Below are 20878 nucleotides of genomic sequence, written 5' to 3'. Positions count from 1 at the left end.
AATGGTGAGAACCTACCGACAGTGGTCCGAGGAGGGACAAACCACAAACTAGCGACAGGGTGTTGGGCGCCCAAGGCTCATCGATGCGCGAGGGCAATAAAGTGTATCCCGTCTGGTCCGAACCGACAGAAGGTCTACTGTGGCACAAGTCACGGATAATTTTAATGGTGGTCACGAGAGGAATGTGTCACAATATACAGTGCATCGCACCCTGCTGCGTATGGGGCTGCATAGCGGCAGACTGGTCAGGGTGCCCGTGATGACATAATGTTTTGGCTCATCAGTGTAGATTAAAACTGTGTTTTAGCCAATTGAGTTATTTGTTAATTGGTATTTTTTAATTTGTGAGTCAAAATGACAGAATTGAAACGAATGTACAGATCCTCCCCTGGTTATAAACACCTGACTTGTTCAGAGTCCACACATTAGAGTGAGCTTTTGGGAGATTGGCGGGATAGGATTTGTCAACTGCTGCATGGCGGCAGGCATGATCTACCATGTGGGAACTTGGTTTAATCCAACATCTGACAGTGTAGTTACTGTGGTCAGTAAATTTGTGTTTAACAACAAAATTCATGGTAAGTGGATGGCTTGGAAATGTTATCTAAGTTTACAAAAATGTCTGGATCCATTAAGGGAGTAGTCAAGGAATGGCAGATATAATTGAAGTGTGAGATGATGCATTTTGGTAAGTCCAACCAGAGCAGGACATACATCGTGAATGGTAGGGCCCTGTAGAGTATTGTAGAACAGAGAGACCTCGGGGCACAGGTACGCAGTTCATTGAAAGCGGCCACATGGGTGGATAATTGGTGAAGTAAGCATGTGGCATGCTTGCATTCATCAGTAAGAGTACAGAATACCATGTAGGGACTCCATGCTACAGATGCACAAGAAGTTGGTGAGACAACATTTGGAGTCTTCTGGTCGGCCTGCAATATTAAGGATGCCATTATGTTGGAAAGGGTTCAGAAAAAAAATCACCAGGACAATGCCAGAACTCGGCTTGAGTTAATCGGAGATGTTGGACAGTCGAGGACTTTTTTCCCTGGAACGCAGGAGGCTGAGGGGTGAACTTAGAGCCACACAAAATAATGAGAGGCAGAGATAAGGTGACTGTCACAGCCTTTTCCCTGGGTGGAGGAGTTCAGAACAAGACGGCGTAGGTTTCAGGTGAGTGGGGAAAGATTTAAAAGGCAGCTGAGGGTCAATTCATGCAGAGGGTGCTGCATTTATGGAACAAAACTCGACAGGGCCCTCCCATTCACAGCCATCAGAAGCTGTAGAGGCACGAAAATGGTGATATTTAAAAAAAGATTTCTTCAAGTTTATGGGTAGGAAAAAATCAGAGGGATATGTCCAAATGCAGATAAATGGATCTAGCTCAGCTGTAAAACCTGGTTGGCATGGACGAGTTGTGCTGAAGGGCATGTTTCTATGACTCTGTGACTCTATCTGAATGGTTGCATTGAATTTAACTACACATTGTCCTTGGTTGGCCTATGTTTTTATTTAAATGTGTTGCTGGGCAGTCACATTTCTGACTTGCGAGCCGTTTGTGTGATGAACAGTTCTCAGGAACAGAACACTGCGGTAACCTGGGGAGAACCTGCAGAGAGATTTCCCCAAATTACTTTGCAGAACGGGCAAGTAACATCCTGCATTATTCTTTCAAAGGTCCGAGGGTATGCAGGTTAGGAACTGCAGCGTTGTTTACATTTGGATTTGTGTGGAGAAAGCAAACTCACACGAGGTTTTCATTCTGTTGCAGCAAATGGTGGTTACAGCCCATACTATACTGCACCCAGCAAGAGGGATGAAATGAACCATGTCATGAGGAATGAGGCAATAACAACAGCCAGCTTGGAGCCAGTAAATCATTCAGGAAATCACATCAGCACCTTTCTGTCCCATGGCAGTCGCCAGCTGACTCTGCCCCATTCTGACAGGTTATTTTCTCCTGCCATAATATATGTTGTATATGTTAAAAATGTGCATGCTCGTGAAAGATTCCAAACCTGATCCATTAATTTATAGCTATTTCCCCACTTTGAGATCTTCCCTGTATTTGCAATATGCTGGTAATTAAAAGTGTGTCCTCGTCAAGAAAGCAGGCTAACCTATTGTTCCTCACACTTGCCACATTTTCCACTTCCTTTTTATCTGCTCCTAAGAATAAGAGATCTAATAACAGCATTGTGGATGTACCCAGACATCAAGGACTGCAGCAGTTTCAAAATGGTAGCTCGCTACCTAATTCTCAAGGTCAATTAGGGATAGGCAATTAAACACTAGCTCTGTCGAGAAGCCCACACCCCTTCAATTAATATATATATATTTTAAACTCAGCCGTGAACGGACAGATAGGCAGATAGATGTGAGAGCAGAATGGTCAACGCCTGCTCCTAGAAAAACAAAGGGTCCCTCGGTCTTGTATCCAATCAACCACACACATTGAGGATCCATAGATTAACTCCATGAAGTTCAATTTTTCTTCACATTCTTTTATCGAAGGATAGCAAAGTTTTCCACAAGAAGATATCGTGCCCAATTGCTCTCCTGTTCCATTGCAATTACTCCTAGCATTGTCCACGTGGTGTGTAATTGACATTGCGCAAGTACCATGCAATCTTCCTTGTGCCAGACTCAAGGAACCTTCATGTGTGAGGCTGGACAACAAGTGCTCTTAGTCCGTTTGATCACCAGTGGTCGAATATCAGGGTCTGTCCTTATGTGCAGACAGATTATTTTTCCCACAACATAACTGGAAGCAGTCCCAGACACACAAGCCTGTCCAGTTTTTACTATTAAGCCCAGAGACACTGAGACTTGTAATTGACTGCTTCACCAGCACCCAAAAGGTTCCAGTAACTCAGTATAGATTTTCATAGTAAAGAGTTTTTTAAATTTCAGATTAACAGCACCTACAGTTTTTTTTCTTTTGAACTGTGAATTGCATTTTGGTTTTCTTGCTTTGTCAGGCTTATCTCTCAATGAAAATTGGGGAAAATTTTGCATTTGCTATGAACCATAGTTGTTAGCAAATGAACTTCAGAAGGCTACTTTTGTTCAGAAGAATATTAAAATCAAACAGGGTAACAGTAGCCAATTCGTAAATAGATTCTGGAGCATTCTTTTATTGTTATGACAACTTGGACATAGAAATGGTTGATAGAGATAACTGATACATTATGTTTCTTTGTTAGACAAGGGACCCAGTGCTGAATACATTTCATAGATGACATAATGTGAATCATAAATTGTTTTGTTTTTGGGATGTACCTACATTTAAGAAATCTATCAATGAACATTGATAAAACAATGTTTGTATTCAGTTGTTTTAGCCTGAAGTCTCAACGTTTATGGCTGTTTTCCAGATTGCTTGCTCCTCAAATTTCAATGTCTCCCAGCACCCTACGCTTGGATGAAAACCTCCCAAATCTGCACATCAAACAGGAATGGCCACAGCTCCTTTCTGAGAGTGAAGGGGTTTCCAGTCATTCCGAGATCGGGGGTGCCAGCAGTCTGCCATCAGACGTTGAGCCATTGAACTGTGGCATCTCTGGTTCGTATTCGTCATATTTCTTCAGCAATGACGGCAGCTCCTCGCTGGGGTTTATGTCGAGCGCCAGCCCTCGTCAAGTGAGCAAACTTCAACTGGGCAATGGGAAGAAACGATCCGTCTCCATTTCGCCTCTTTCGACCGATGGGCTGGACATCACGGCCATCATTCGCACCTCTCCGACAGCACTTATCGCCTGTGTCAACGGGATGAGGAGCAATCCCAACACTTTGCTCCCTCAGTGTGGAGGAAGTGGTCAGGCGGGAAGCCGAAAGAACTGCAGTGCGCAGTCCTGCTCTGTATTCAGCAGCCTGTGCAACTTGGCTTCCCCTCATCCATCCCTGTCCTCCTGCCCAACACGCAGTGCTGGACAAGAGGATACTGAGGGCGACCATGTTCCTTTGCAGCAAGTGCAGGAAAACATGGACCTAAGTCTGGTGACGGGCAACATGATCGTTCAGCATGGAGTGACAGAGGGTGGCAATAAAATTAACTTTTTTAAGCATGAGTCCATTGACGACTATTCACATGATACAAAACTATTTCAGCACCACCATGTTTCTCCTCCCCCATACCATTGCCAGCAGCACTTTGGTCAAGCCCATGGGACCATACCTCAGTTACACAGACAACTACCCAATGGACAGATTCAACTTGAAAATGCAGGTGAGCTGGCCAAGAACTTTGGGAAGCAGGTCTGTCGATGGATCGATTGCAGTGCTGCCTATGACCAGCAGGAGGAGCTGGTGAGGCACATCGAGAAAATGCACATTGACCAGCGTAAAGGAGAGGACTTTACTTGTTTTTGGGCTGGGTGTGTCAGGCGATACAGGCCCTTTAATGCCCGCTACAAGCTCCTGATACACATGAGGGTTCATTCAGGAGAAAAGCCGAATAAATGCATGGTAAGTCTATTTACATTATTGTTGCCATGAATCCAAGAAAACGCATCGGTATACAAGTTAATTATTTTTGTAGACACAACGTGCTGGAGTAACTCAGCGGGACAGACAGCATCAGTGGAGAGAAGGAATGGATGACATTTTGGGACTCGACCATTCCTTCTCTCCAGAGATGTTGTCTGTCCCGCTGAGTTACTCCAGCACTTTGTGTCTACCTTTGATTTAAACCAGCATCTGCAGCTCTTTCTTAAACATTTATTATTTTTGTAATAGGCGATTCTCCTTCCATTGGCGGCTGTCAGTGGAAATAGATCTTATAATGTCCCATGAACTTGAACTGTGAAAGTGCAGCAGTTTAGAAATAGATTTTGGCCCTTCAAAGAAATTATGTTTTGGGGGAACGCTTTGATAATACATATAGGAGGATGAATGGCACTAATAGTTGTGCTTGAGTTTTTGATGACATTTGGGTTATGAATCAAAAGGCATGCCTCACATTTTTGGAGAATGCTAGCTTACGTGTGTGTTTTGTTTCTGCTCTGAAGGTCATGAGCACTTCTATATGCATGAAACAAACTGCAGGGGAAACTCAACGAGTCAGGCCGCATCTGTGGAAGGGAAATAGACCGACAATTTTGCAGGGTGAGATTGTCCAGATGAAGGGTCTCAACCCAAGACATTGACTTACATTTCCCTCCACCGATGCTGCCTGACCCACTTGAGTTCCTCTGAACACAAGTTAAAGGAAAGGAGGGTCCTCCCATTGTCATGTAACTGAATTTGAAGGTCTTGCAGCACCAAGGAAGTGATGGTCGCTGATCCACATTGTTCACCAATCAATTTGTGCTGACTGAAATGGAGACATGAGCAACAGCAGTCGCTGGGATCTGGAGCAAAAAACAAACGGATGAGATGCTGGAGCAGTATTTATTTTTCCTGAGCAGGAGCCAAGGGAAGCATTAAGGCCTTGAGCATCTCGTCTCAAATCCCATAATATCCTAAAGCCCAGAGATATTGTTGCATTTTTGACAAAGCCCACGAGAGAGGCATGAGTGGCTGTATAAAAATGTTTATTGATTTGAAGACATATTCAACATAGGTAAACCTCATGGTAACATTGTTGGTTTTTTTGTGTTTTCTTTGGTGGTGTTTCAAATATTCATTTTATTGACAGTAAGTTCTTGACTTTGAAACACAAGTGTGCTCATATGTTGTCGTTATTTCTGAGCAGAATGACTTTGGATGAATACATTGCTGCTTCATGGATCAATATTTCATATCCTTATTATCGCAATTACTTTTCAGATGCTGGACAAAGTGAATGTATTGGTCCCAAATAATGCAGATTTGGCTGTAATTAGTATATTGGTCAAAGGTCTGATCAGTTCCTTGTCATTCTCTTTAGTTTAGTTTAGTTTAGAGATACAGCGCGGAGACAGGCCTTTCGGCCCACCGGGTCCGCGCCGACCAGCGATCCCCGCATATTAACACTCTCCTACCCCCACTAGGGACAAGTTTTACATTTACCAAGCCAATTAACCTACAAACCTGTACGTCTTTGGAGTGTGGGAGGAAACAGAAGATCTCGGAGAAACCCCACGCAGGTCACGGGGAGAACGTACAAACTCTGTACAGACAGCACCCGTAGTCGGGATTGAACCCGGGTCTCCGGCGCTGCATTCGCAGCAAGGCAGTAACTCTACTGCTACGCCACCGTGCCGCCCTTTTTTAATGAGTGCCATTTGATATGTCGCAATATGTTTGATCACACTTGTTATAGGTTTGACCCAGTCTACCACTACTAGCTGTTTCCATAACAACCCACCAAGTAAGTGTATAGGTTGAGTGAAAAACGTGTAGGAAGGAACTGCCTAAATGCTGGAGTAACTCAGCGGGACAGGCAGCATCTCTGGAGAGAAGGAATGAATGACATTTTAGGTTGAGACCCTTCTTCAGACTGATCACCCATTCCTTCTGTCCAGAGATGCTGCCTGTCCCGCTGAGTTACTCCAGCTTTTTGTGTCTATTTTCAGGCTGAGTTAAGACACTGTACTAGAAGATTCTCAGATGTAATGTGTTAGTGGATCTCAGATGGGGTATCTTGAAATGGGGTGGTAAAGCTCGGCAGGGTTACAGTTTTCCTGCTTTTGTTTTCAATTCAGTACTGCTTGCCATCATCTGTGGGACATGCATGTGCATGCATATGTATATGTGTATGTCCATGTCATATAGGTAGAAATCAGCTGGTCTCTGATGTCCTGTCAATATAGTCTACCGGGAGTCACTAAAGCTCAATCAAAATATAGCTTTAGTAGGAGAAAGTGAAATTTCAGGGAAATAACATTATAATGATTTATAAAGCAACGTCATGTCTTCCGTTTGCAAGAATTTATATTCTGGGTGTGTAATAGCTGTGTCAGGTAGACGTCTCCCCAGATAAATTTAATAAAGATTTAAGAGCCTTTAGGAGAATTATGAAATATATTGCCTCTTTACAACAAATCAAAACAAAGGGAATGATTAGTTCACTGATGAAATTCCATCCGTTTAATTTGTTGGTTAAAAAAAAATCCAGGTCCACAATAATTACCTCAAAGGTTTTCAAGTCAGAGTTAGCTTAAATCAATGTTTGTCTTGGAAGTTTGATTTAATGATATTGTACATGAAACAAGAATTAAATAAAATTACAATAACATTCGGGTTAACTATAAAACATGACAGGATATTACATGAAATAGGATAAATTATGTGGTTTCCCTTCAAACATTTTCAGTGCCTCGAGCCAATTAGAAGCAGCAAATTTAATGTTGTCTGACTGAAAATCAGCCTAATTTCTTACTTTGCTGTTTTCAGAAGCTGGGAGAAAAAGATAATCCATAAAGAAACTAATAGTTTCTAAGGAGCCGATTGTTCCTTTGGCCATGAGCCTGTTCCCAATATCAGATGTTGGCTAAATGTGAAGCAGCTGTTTTGATGAGAAAATTCTATTTGAACTTGGGGAGGATTTAACTCTCGATTCGTTTTTTGGAAATAGTTACAGAGTGAATAATAAAGGGATTACATATGTTTCTAAAAGCACATTGGAATTTTTAACTTCAATATCTCATAAGTTACCTGTGAGCAAATAGTTTGGATTCCAGGCTAATATTCAGACATTAATATTCAAGTTGTGCTGAACAGGTAACAAACACAAGTCATGCCAGTGGATCTGTTCACTGTTTTATATCATGCAGTTTGCAATTCTAATTTCCCACTTTATTTTGCTCTCCTCAAGGCATTAGTCCAGTTGCTAGGATACTGTTCTACAGACCTTGGCGGCTACTACGACCTTGCCAAAATGTCCATTCTTTAAATGCATGTCGAGACTGCCAATGTCGGCAAGCAATGTACTTTAACCTGGTACTCTTTTCAAACTTTGCCTGCAGCATTATACTGTCCACTAAGAAATACTGGATATTATCATTAATGAGAACCTTCCTTGCTCAGAGATCAGCCCAGTCTGGTAATGATGACTCTAAATTGCCTTGGTCGAGATAAGCTTATTCGCGAACAATTAGACTAACAATTGAACCTGTGACTCTTGCCCCTTTATACTTACCTGCTAAGAAATTTTCTGAGTTAATCTGTTACTTGAATTATCTATGCATGGAGAGGAACTGTACCAAATCCTCGATTTTACATTAAGCATAAGAATAACTGTGACTCAAGCATTCTCAAAGTTTGTTCCTTATATAAGTTATATATATGGGGCATTGCTAAACAACAGGCTGAGGCAGAAAGGGTTTGAAATTAAGCTTAAGCAATCTCCTGTAAACCTGCAGAACGGATTCGTCATTTGTATCAGTAATATTCCACCCACCTTCAAGATACATTCCCTCCATTTCTTGAATAACGAGTTTAAATAGTTTGAAAAATTATGATTAGATTTCGGAGTTTCACTAAGTCTGTGGAAAAGGAGCTATTTAGCCTTGTCCTATTACCCCATCATCGGGACTGAATGACTTCAGTCCGCCTTAACCAACCTGATCTCCCGGTGGCTCAGCACTTCAACTCCCCCTCCCATTCCCAATCTGACCTTTCTGTCCTGGGCCTCCTCCATGGTCATAGTGAGGCCCAGCGCAAAATGGAGGAACAGCACCTCATATTGTGCTTGGGCAGTTTACACCCCAGCGGTATGAACATTGACTTCTCTAACTTCAGATAGTTCCTCTGTCCCTCTCTTTCCCCTCCCCTTCCCATTTCTCCCACTAGTCTTCCTGTCTCCCACTACATCCTATCTTTGTCCCGCCCCCTCCCCTGACATCAGTCTGAAGAAGGGTCTCGACCCAAAACGTCACCCATTCCTTCTCTCCAGAGATGCTGCCTGGCCCGCTGAGTTACTCCGACATTTTGTGTCTACCTTCAATTAAACGTCAGGGCAGAGTTATGATGTCACAACATTTCAGACCTTTTTTAACTTGAATAAAGAAAAACATGCAAAGACATGAATTAGGAATGAATTTCAGGAAATGGCAAGATATTTTAGAGCAATAAATTACTTTTGAGCTAAAGTCACGTAATAACGTAGGTCCACCAAGCAGTTAATTTGCACAAGGCAAGTTCCTGCAAACCACAGTGGGGTGGATAAACATTTGCAATGTTTGGCAGGATACTTCCAGAACTTTCTTACTGTTTGGAAGGTGTGGTAGAAAAATGTAAAGACCACCTGAGAGGTAAGATGGTACCCCATTTTAATGTCTCATCTGGAAGATGGTACCTGTAATGCTGCAGCACACCTCTGTATTTTAGATTGTGTTCAAGTGCTCTGGTGGGCCTTGGGAGAATTACCAGCTCGGAAATGCATGTGGAAAACATGCTATATTGGAGAAGAAACACAGTACATAATATTACATCTATTTATCTACGAATTTCACATAAGAGACCAATCAATTTATTTCTAATTGACTGATAGAATCATAGAGTCATAGCCATAGAGCTATACAGCACAGAAACAGGCCCTTTGGCCCATAGTGGGCTGGTCTCTTTTGCCTTAATTTGCTCCCTAGCCATCTAAACAGTTCCTATCCGTATATCTGTTCGAATGTCTTTTAAAAGATGTACTTGTGTCAGCATCAATAGCTTCCTCAGGCAGCTCATTCCAGATACGCACAACCCTCTGGATGATAAAGTTGCCCCTAAGATCCTTCTTAAATATCTCCTCCCTCACTGTAAGCCTAGGCACACTAGTTTTAGACTCCTCCACCCTGGGGTAGAGGCATTGAGTGTTTACATTATGCATACCCTCCATGATCTTGTACACCTCAATAAGACCATCCTTCAACCTCTTCTGCGCCAAAGAAATAAGTCCCAGCCGATCCAACCTCTCCCTATAACTCAAGCTTTCCAACTTGATAACATCCTTGGGTAGACATAAAATGCTGGAGTAACTCAGCGGGACGGGCAGCATCTCTGGAGAGAAGGAATGGGTGACGTTTCAGGTCGAGACTCCCCTGACATCAGTCTGAAGAAGGGTCTCGACCTGAAATGTCACCCATTCCTTCTCTCCAGAGATGCTGCCTGCCCCGCTGAGTTACTCCAACATTTTGTGTCTACCTTCGATTTAAACCAGCATCTGCAGTTCTTTCCTACACCCCTACACACTTGATAACATCCTTCCTAGATCTGACGACCAGAGCTGTGTACAGTCCTCCAGGTGTGATCTCATCAAAGACTTGTTCAGCTGCATCATGATGGCCCAACCTTTGAACTCAATACCCAATGTAGGCAAAGTGTGCCAAAGGCATTTTTCAGTACACTGTCTCACCACTTTCAGTGATCCATGCACCTGTCATCCCAGATCTCTCTGTCTAGCAACACTCCCAATGGCTCTACCAATTACTATGTAAGTCCTGCGTAACAAAGTGAACCGCCTTCGTGTAAATCAGTGGAGAATAAAGTGTAAAACAGGATGGCAGGGTGGCGTAGCTGTAGATTGGCTGCCTGACAGGGCCAGAGACCTGGGTTCAATCCTGTCTATGGGTGCGGTTTGTACGGGTCTGCACGTTCTCCCTGTGACTTGTGTGTGTTCAAAGTCTCCAACATTTCTGCATCCATTCATTAATAAGCAACAATTCCCAATATTTGTAATAGTATGTTTGCTTAATGGTATGTCCTCTGAGATCTGGCTGCCAAACACAGCTGCTTTGCCTTCTATTAAGAGGTGAAATAACTGCTTTTTAACAGAAAGTACTCTGATGGACATATAAATTGATACAGTGTAGAGATGCACAAAGAAACCTAACAATACTGTTCTGTGAAACTCTCAGCTGAAAATTAAAATGTCTGCATGACCTTTACAAACTAGATTAGAGTGATCCACATCCCTGTTTTAACACCATTAAATATGTTAAAGCAAATTCCATGCCAGGGTATTTTAACTGTGTGACATACACCGATGAGCCAAAACATTATGACTACTGACAGGTGAAGTGAATAACATTGATTATCTTGTTACAATGGCACCCGTCAAGGGGTGGGATATATTAGGCAGCAAGTAAACAGTCAGTTCTTGAAGTTGATGTGTTGGATGCAGGAGAAATGGGCAGGAGTAAAGACCTGAGTGACTTTGACAAGGGCCAAATTGTTATGGCCAGACGACTGGGTCAGAGCATCTCTGAAACGGCAAGGCTTGTGGGGTGCTCCCGGTCAGCAGTGGTGCGTACCTACCGATAGTGGTCCGAGGAGGGACAAACCACAAACCGGCGACAGGGTGTTGGGTGCCCAAGGCTCATCGATGCGCGAGGGCAACGAAGGCTATCCCGTCAGGTCCGAACCGACAGAAGGTCTATTGTGGCACAAGTCACAGAAAATGTTAATGGTGGTCACGGGAGGAATGTGTCACAATGCACAGTGCATCGCACCCTGCTGCGTATGGGGCTGCGTAGCCTCAGACCGGTCAGAGTGCCCAAGATGACAATGTTTTGGCTCATCAGTGTATGTGGATCCTGTACCACATCATGAAATGGTTAGGGCGTATAAAAGAGGAAGAAAATTGGACCAAAGTCCTATGATTTTATTTTATTCTGGGTGACCTTGGAAGAAGAGGAGGAGATGCTTTGAGAGCATATATGGTAAAGGAACCCCTGGGAGATAAAATTCAACCTGCAGTTTGAAATGGACACCAGTGGAAAATTGGACAGTAACTTTTCATGCTTACGCTGGAAACTTGCATATTGCAATCTGCCAAGGAGCGGACTCTATTTTATATCACTAAAGGAAAATACTGCATAGATGTTTCTTGATCCAATAAGATGTTGTAAATCTACATGCATTCACACTTTTCTACTATCCAACACTGATCTGCATTTTTCTCTCCCACCCTCCAATCACCCATCCACCTATCCGTAATCCTCAAGATCTCTGGCTAAGTTGTTTCAAAATCAGAGTGTTGTCATCTGAAAACCCAAAGAGTTAATTTGGGTAGGATTTTTTTTTTGCAGATGCTGGTTTAAATTGAAGGTAGGCACAAAATGCTGGAGTAACTCAACGGGTCAGGCAGCATCTCTGGAGAGAAGGAATGGGTGACATTTCGGGTCGAGACCCTTCTTCAGATTGAAACGTCACCCAATCCTTCTCTCCCGAGATGCTGCCTGACCAGCTAAGTTACTCCAGCATTTTGTGTCTCCCTAGTTCATTTGGGTAGGTAACAATGGGATAATCCCTTTGTTTCCAAATCTTTTCAATTGTGTCTTTGCTTTTTGTTTAGAAATTCCAGTGAATTTCACTGTTGAGTTGCAGGTGGGGTTTGTTTCTTTGATGAGAGGTGGATGTTGCTGGGAATTCAGCACAAGCTGCAAAGGCAACTTGGTTATTTTAGCTGTCGGAACGAACTGCAGATGCTGGTTTAAACCAAAGATATTTTATGTTAGCCATTTTTAAAGATTGCCAGATCGTAACTATTGCCAGCGGACTTTTTGTGATCCGAATTGAACATGATTTAGTTTAGTTTAGTTAACCTAAACTAAACCATGTTCAATTCAGATCACACAAAATCCGCTGGCAACAGTTATGATCTGCAAATCCTTAAGTAATACTTGGTTTTATATATTCACAAAATGCTGGAGTAACTCAGCAGGTTGGGCAGCATCTCGGGAGAGAAGGAATGGGTGACGTTTCGGGTCGAGACCCTTCTTCAGACTGAAGAAGGGTCTCGACCCGAAACGTCACCCATTCCTTCTTTCCCGAGATGCTGCCCGACCTGCTGAGTTACTCCAGCATTTTGTGAATAAATTGATTTGTACCAGCATCTGCAGTTATTTTCTTATACTACTTGGTTTTATATAGTTTATTTTGAGTTTCTACATCAGTTTCTCTCAGTTTGCTTTTTGTTTTTTTATCAACCTGTTTTATTCCACTCTTTATTTCATTCTGCATTTGTCTTTGCCTTAATCGTTTTCTGCTCAACATGTATATCTGTCTCACTCTCCCTCTCTTTCCACTCCCTTTTCACAACCATTGCCCCTTCATCTGCTTGTCTCTTTCTGTTCTCTCTTTCTATCTTTCCTCTTTTTGGTATCTGGTTGTATTTATGTCTCTGTCTCAATGTAAATGCCTAATACTTACCAGCTTTGAACTTACTGGCAAAGGGAATGCTAACGGCTCATTTGCAAATAATCACTGTAGAGTCGTTTTGGGATGTGGACATTGCTACTCAGGCCAGCTCTTATTTTACATCTTTAATTGTTTTTGAACTGTGTGGCTTCACAGACCAACAGAATTGTTGTGGGTCTGCAATCACACATCGGCCAAATCTGGCTGAGATTACATATTTCTTGTCCCTCGCTTAGTAACATTACCACTGTTAATGGGCCCTAAATATATGTGGTATGACACCAAGTCATAAATACCCAAAAAGATTTTTTTCTATTTTCTCAACTGTGCTGGTTTATTAGTTTTAAGGCTGGGTTTCAGTTGAACAAAACACCAGTCTTCTGCATCCTAGAGTTTTTTTACCTTGACTGTCAAACTGGGATTAGAAACATAGAAACATGGAAAATAGGTGCAGGAGGAGGCCATTTGGCCCTTCGAGCCAGCACCGCCATTCATTGTGATCATGGCCGATCATCCACAATCTGTAACCTGTGCCTACCTTCTCCCCATATCCCTTGATTCCACTAGCCTCTAGAGCTCTATCTAACTCTCATTTAAATTCATCCAGTGAATTGGCCTCCACTGCCTTCTGTGGCAGAGAATTCCACAAATACACAACTCTCTGGGTGAAAAAGTTATTTCTCACCTCAGTTTTAAGTGGCCTCACCTTTATTCTTAGACTGTGTGGCCCTGGTTCTGGACTCCCCCAACATTGGAAACATTTTTCCTGCATTTAGCTTGTCCACTCCTTTTATAATTTTATACGTTTCTATAAGATCCCCTCTCATCCTTCTAAACTCCAGTGAATACAAGGCCAGTCTCCCAAACTAAAAGACCACTTATCTCAGCCAAAGATGACCAGAGAGACTATATGCATTGTCAGGAATGCTGTCCCTGGAAACGTTAGCCTGAGCATTGGTATGTTGGCTTGGGTAGATGCACAGATCTGTCTATCATTGAAAGAAAGGCAATGTGAAAGGAGTGCAAGTGGTAGAAACAGCATTCAATCTGACTTTTACTCAACTTCAATTACACTTCTTGAGTTGGGTTCACTTGTAAGATTGTTTTGGAAAAGATAACTGGAATTTCTAGGGTAGAAGGAATTGATGTGGTGGTCTCTATCGCAGGAAGTTTGACAGGAAGTTTTGACATGGAAATGTCAAAAATGATTATTTTTCAATATTCCTGGTGCATACCCTGGTTATGCTCGAACTTTCTGCTTTTTCCCCAAAATTGAAAAATTGTTGGCAGCATTAAACACGATGACCTGATATCCTAATATAATCCCCCCTCATTCATCACTGCAAGCTTTATCACTAAAATAAAACAACTGCTCAACCAATATCGTGCTGCCAAACTACTTGCTCAGCACCAAAGTTGATAATGAAACTGAATTTCATCTTGTTTAAGAGTGGCAAACCGGTTTCAAATGGAGTGGTTGAGTTTCAGTGCTGTCTACCACTGGAATTCTTGGATTTCTATGCATGTGCAAGAAAACACACCAGTTTGACAGTCCCTGAAGGTCCAATGCCAACTTCTTAGAGTGGTCCAAATGCAATCCACTGGCCCTCAACTTTACATAAGAGTGGGTAGACACACAATGCTGGAGTAACTCAGCGGGTCATGCAGCATCTCGGGAGAGAAGGAATGGGTGACGTTTCGGGTCTCAGGGTCCGAAACGTCACCCATTCCTTCTCTCCCGAGATGCTGCATGACCTGCTGAGTTACTCAAGCATTACGTGTCTACCTTCGATTTTAACCAGCATCTGCATTTTTTCCCTACACATTTACTTTACATAAAAGTGGATTGGAATTGGACCATCTGTGACCCTGTGGGAAAAGGTGACATGCAGAAATGTTTTACCTACTTACTAAAAACTGCAGATGCTGGTTTAAATGGAAGGTAGACACAAAATGCTGGAGTAACTCAGCGGGACAGGCAGCATGTCTGGAGAGAAGGAATGGATGACGTTTTGGGTCGAGACTCTTCTTCGGACTGGCTTTACTTACTTTGCTTCAACTTAATATTTTGAATTGTTTGGTTCTTTAATGTGTTTTAATTTTTTTTGTCGTATTTAAGTACCCTAATTTTACAAATTATTTCAATCAGTTTTAATAGTTTTAAATATCTATATCAAAGCCATTTAAAAAAACCTGGTAAATAGGCTTTTGGCCTTTTAGAAATAACGATTGTGGAAAGTTGGCAGAGCATTTTGGAGGTGAGGATTTTGGCTTATTCACAGTGTGGAATCGACTCTGCCTCACTGGGTGCCCATGGAGGGCAGAGGGTATGCTTATCCATGCCATGGCATCTGGAGAAAGTAACTGGGGATGTAGTATCTGGATGGTGTGTCTGAACATTGGGCCGACCCCAGGATGATCCAGCTAATTGACAGTTTGAAGAGTTTTTCTAAACCAATTACACAGCATTGAGAAGCAGGAGTGGGAAGGGTAAGGGTGGACTTGCAATAAATCCGTAGTTTGATAGAAAATAAAGCGTGGCATGCTGTTTTGTGCCGAACATTCAATACAAGTCTTCTTCGGGTAATCTGTCTTCTAGACACATTCATGTCAAATCCCATTCATGTCCAATAACTGCAAAATCTATTTTGACAGTGATCACACATTAGCTGTATCACTCTATTATTGACTGTTCGCTTGAGTGTCTGACTTTCATTTCACCAGCCAGATACCTTCAATTGACTCTCGGCAAAGACAACAAATCAATAAAGATCATTCAAAGGTTTTATAAGAACATAAATAATGCAGGTTCATGTATGTGGCTGCTTAACATTAATTGGATGCATAGCTTTAAATGTTCTGGCATTCACCTTTAAACAGGCCCCCTGCCCCCAAGATCAATTGTGTTATACACAAAAACGTTATTGGTGGCAGCTCTCTGGATCACTGGTTAGAACTTTATTACTGAGTACTAAGAACCCCGAGCAGAAAGTGGACTTCTAAAACTTTCATATAGTTTGTAGATGCAGGAGTTTGGTAATTTTTATTTCTGAGGTTGCATCCATGCTTCTGAGATCAGGCTGGAATGCTCAGCTCGGCACAGTTTTGTCAAACAGTGTATCTCACAGTTTTTGCCAACATTGAGGAACTCAGGGAATCTGTAGATGATTGGCACTGCAAATTATCCGAGGAATGCTATCTTTGGCAAACACAACAAATTGAAACTGTTACAGTCATCAATGGTATTTTACAAGCTGCATATAAATCTCGGTTCAAAAAGGATAAACCTAAAGGCCTAGTTTGGATCAGAGAGTGAAAATTAAAATGGTGGAAATTACTGAATATCTTGATGCCTTAACATAACATTTGTTTGAATGAATTGTCATAATTTCTCGGTGATTCACTGGATGTTTTCAAGAGAGAGTTAGATTTAGCTCTTAGGGCTAAAGGAATCAAGGGATATGGGGGAAAAATCAGGAACAGTGTACTGATTTTAGACGATCAGCCATGATCATATTGAATGGCAGTGCTGGCTTGAAGAACCGAATGGCCTGCACCTATTTTTCTATGTTTCCATCAGGGATTGAGGGTGTACAATTCAGTGGAGTAAAAGAAAGGATTTGGAATTACAGCAGAAATTGTTATAAAAAAGCCAAGCAGTCTTTTGTATTTTGTTTTTTTTCTCCAATGGCCCGTTTTCCATTTTTTTTTACTGTAAAACATCTATTATCACAGGTTAAAATTATTTCTCAAAGTCTTTTGCAATATATTTCTTGTGTCTTTTGTTCATTGATGTAGATCTTGAATATTTAACCTTCCCACTGTGTTTCTGTAAGTGTGATTCCTATTAGGCATGTTGTACAAAACCTATTTATATTACCAACTATCAAAGACAGGTTTGTAACATAAGTGAAAGGATCATATACAAAATCATATACAAAATTAAAAGATATTATCTATAGGGTGGTGTCTGAGATTGAGAAGACAGTGAATGTGACTAAACAGGTAAAACTTGGGCACTCTTATGTAAATGGCTACTGTACACAAATCAGGGAATCCAATATGCAATAAGGATTTGCTCTGAATACATAAATGTACTGTGTATAAGTTAACTATTTTGTATGTAAATTGAACAGTGTTGGAAACAAAGTATATAAAAATGCTAAGCATAAACGAAGGAATATTATAGCTGTCATAGTCAGTCATAGTCATAGTCATAAGCACTTTATTTGTCCCCAAAGGGCAATTCAAATTCACCACCATGCAGTCCAACAACAAAAAAAGCAATAAAGCAACAAACACAATTCACAAGTCCAACACAAAAACATATGGAGCTGTGCTCCATATTCTGTGGATGTAGGTGCTACGAAAAGCTAAAATATATTACCCATCTATAGCTGCATAAGAAGATGGCAGAGGGGGGTGGAGTGAATGGTGGAAGCAGAGTTGGTCACAGTATTTAGGAAATGTGGAGACAGGCAGTTGAATCACCTAGGCATAGAAAGCTGCGGGCCACGTACTGGAAAATGGGATTAATACAAATGGATATCCACTACTCAACGTAGACAAGGTGTGCTGAATGACCTGTTTCAAGGCTGCGTGACTCAATGGCAATATTCCATCGTGTAATCACGGTACATTTGATAGATATTCATATTTTAAACTTAAAGCAAAACACTGCAGAAGTTGGAAATCTGAAACCAAACAAGAAATGCCAGTAATACTTAATTATTGAATATTTTTAGCACGTTCTATTTTATTGCATATATTAATTGTAGTTTCCTCTCTCATGATCTTGAAGCTATTATATACTTTGATCATTTATGGTATTTGCTGTCATGGAGATAAACTAATTTTAACAGAACAACCAAGGAAAACAACGGTTTGTACCAATTTATAAAAGGTTTGGTGAATGTTACTAATAATCTAGGATTTTGTTCAAAACGCGCATGAATTTGACAAATCATGCATCAAATGGGCCCAGTCCTAATGTGTACCAAACTCCTAATGTGTACCAAACTCAAAGCTATTAGTAGTTTGCCTGTTGATTCATTGTTTATTTGTGAAGTCCATTAGTTTGATTGGAGGAGTTCTGGGTGGAAGGTTCATATACTTGAGCACAAATCATATTATTGCATTGTGGACATCTTAACCTTTCCAGTGTCTTGCACCCTTCCAGAAACATAATGTTAAGCAGTTACTTTATATTTCCCCCACAAGATTGTCTCTCTACTTGTTCTGTGGAGGAATTGGCCTTTGTTGAGGTCTAGCTGCAAAGACATTGAGTACCAGCTGATGGCTCAGCTTAATGGTGTCAATCGTCGAGATTCCTTGGTAAAGAATGCAGTTGCATCCCATTATTGTTCATGCCCTCAGTCCAAATTTTAAAGCAAGACTAGATGAGGAATAGTGACTCTTGAATTTTTCGTTCACCCGTCCCTCTGATATAAGCATACTAAATGCCGGTACAAAGAGTGTTGCATACTGCCCTTCCGATCATCAGCTGGTTGGATGGAACAAATGTTGGAGTAGGATATTTCAGAACATGTGCCTGTTTCCACCCTAATCAGTGCACATTCCAATCAAGACATTAGAGTGAGCTGAAGTAATTATTTTTTATCAATGAAACTCATTTAAGTATTTCAGTTCCTAAATAAATATTTCTCATTTACTGCAGCATTAAGCAGCAGATTAATAGTGGGCAGCACCAAGGATCAGCAGCTGCCTCAGAGCATCGGAGACCCAGGTTCAATCCTGATATGTGTCTGTGTGGAGTTTGTACATTCTCCCCATGTGGGTTTTCTACGGGTGCTCCGGTTTCTCACCTCATGCCAAAAAGGTGTGGGTTTGTAGGCCAATTAGCTTCTGTAAATTATGTAGGGAGTGGGTGAGAAAGAGTGATAACATAGAACTGGTGTGAACGGGTGATTGATGGTCGGCGTGGACCTGGTGGGCCGAAGGGCCTGTTTCCATGCTGTATCTCTAAACTAAACTAATAGTATTAATTTTCAGATTAATGATTCATTTTGCCAGTTTCACCTCACAAGGGAATGAAAAACATGAAAATTCATATCACATGCCTGAATTCATTAATTCCTTCATTTTGTCATGGTTCAACAAAATAAAAAAAGTTAAAGATCTATAATGTTCCTGAAATATCTCCGCACGTCAAGCGCTTTGTGACGACTGGGATAGCACATTTGCTTCCAGATCTTGAAGCTTTGGAACTGTTTCTGAAACAGAACAAGCATTCAGTTAACTGGAAAACAGTTGTTGGTTTTAAAGTGGAAAAAAAAATTCCTTTCAGCATTGTGCAGATTTTCCAGCTAACCAATTCTGGATTTGGATCCAGAATCATAATCATTCCAGTTTACGTAAACACCAATCTAAAACCTACCCATTCATATCTTTTCCCACTTTTCAAATTTCCATTACAGACAACTTTTTCCCAATACATTTGGGAGATGGTCATATTGGATACAGAGTGGGATTAACCTCAGCTGTGGGCTCTCATTACACATCTACCCAGCTCCTGGGAGACACAACACACATAAACCTCTCTGCTTGCTGTTATATAATATCATTGCTGATCTTTTACCTGAAGCCACTTTCCTGCACTGATCCTATAATTTTTGATTCTCTTCATAATTCAAAATCTATTGATTGGTATTTTAAATATATTCAACAATTGATTACCTACTTGGATAAAATATTGCAAAGATTCATTACAGATTGTTATTGCAGATTTGAATGACCAATGTCTTATGTTGAGAATTTAACTCTTGGTTTCAAAAGAAACTGGCCATGTGAAATACAATTTCTATTTTCATCCAATGAGAATTTTGTACGTTTCATTGAGATTGTCTTTTATTTTTCTAAACCAAAGGTAAAATAGGCCTAGCCTATTTAATCATAAGACAATCCCCATAAGACAAACACCTTCTGTGCCAGGAATCAATCAAAATGAATCTTTGCTGCGCTTCCCCATCCCAGTCATGTTCTTTCTTAGGGAGGGCGACCAGACTTCTTCACAATATTCCAGGTACTCTCTCAACAAGGAGCTATACAAGAGAAATCCTTTTGCAATAAAAGTTAACATATCATTAGAGAGAAATGTGAGGTGTTGCACTTTGGGAGCACCAACATGTGCAGAACCTATACAGTGTAGGGCTCTGTGGAGTGTTGTAGAGCAGAGAGATCTCGGAATACAGGTACATAGTTTGTTGAAAGTGGCATCACAGGTAGATAGGGTGGTCAAAAAGGCTTTTGGCACATCGGCTTTCATCGGTCAGAGCATTGAGTATAGAAGTTGGGAGGACATATTACAGTTTCGTTTAGTTTCCTTTAGAAATACAGCGCGGAAGCAGGCCCTTTGGCCCACCGAGTCCGCGCCGACCAGCGATCCCCGCACATTAACACCATCCTACACACACCAGGGACAATTTACACACAAACCAAGCCAATTAACCTACATATCTGTACGTCTTTGGAGTGTGGGAGGAAATCGAAGATCTCGAAGAAAACCCATGCAGGTCACGCGGAGCACGTACAAACTCTGTACAGACAGCACCTATGGTTGGGATCGAACCTGGGTCTCCGGCACTGTAAGGCAGGAACTCTACCGCTGTGCCACCGTGACTGCACTTGTAGAAGACATTGGTGAGGCTGCATTTAGAGTATTGTGTTCAGTTTTGGTCACCATGTTAGAGGGAAGATGTTGTCAAGCTGGAAAGGGTGCAGAGAAGATTTACGAGGATGTTGCCAGGACTCAAGGGCCTGAGCTATAGAGAGGGATTGAGCAGGCCAGGGCTCTATTCCTTGGAGA

At 41.5% G+C, this 20878-nt stretch overlaps 1 protein-coding gene across 1 annotated transcript in view; it reads left to right on the top strand.

Moving 5' to 3' along the window:
- The first annotated feature begins 475 nt into the window (after positions 1 to 475).
- The window catches only part of LOC144597985 (zinc finger protein GLIS1-like), a 148160-nt gene continuing 127757 nt past the window's right edge, over positions 476 to 20878 (top strand). Inside the window, exons 1-3 of the mRNA XM_078407850.1 lie at positions 476 to 578; positions 1772 to 1949; positions 3378 to 4467. Coding sequence (XP_078263976.1) covers positions 476 to 578; positions 1772 to 1949; positions 3378 to 4467 — 1371 coding nt within the window. The remainder of the gene's footprint in view (positions 579 to 1771; positions 1950 to 3377; positions 4468 to 20878) is intronic.

Source organism: Rhinoraja longicauda, chromosome 11, assembly GCF_053455715.1.
Source record: "Rhinoraja longicauda isolate Sanriku21f chromosome 11, sRhiLon1.1, whole genome shotgun sequence".
Classification (NCBI taxonomy): domain Eukaryota; kingdom Metazoa; phylum Chordata; class Chondrichthyes; order Rajiformes; family Arhynchobatidae; genus Rhinoraja; species Rhinoraja longicauda.
Note: the sequence above shows the minus strand (reverse complement) of the source record. Positions and strands in the feature narration are given on the sequence as shown.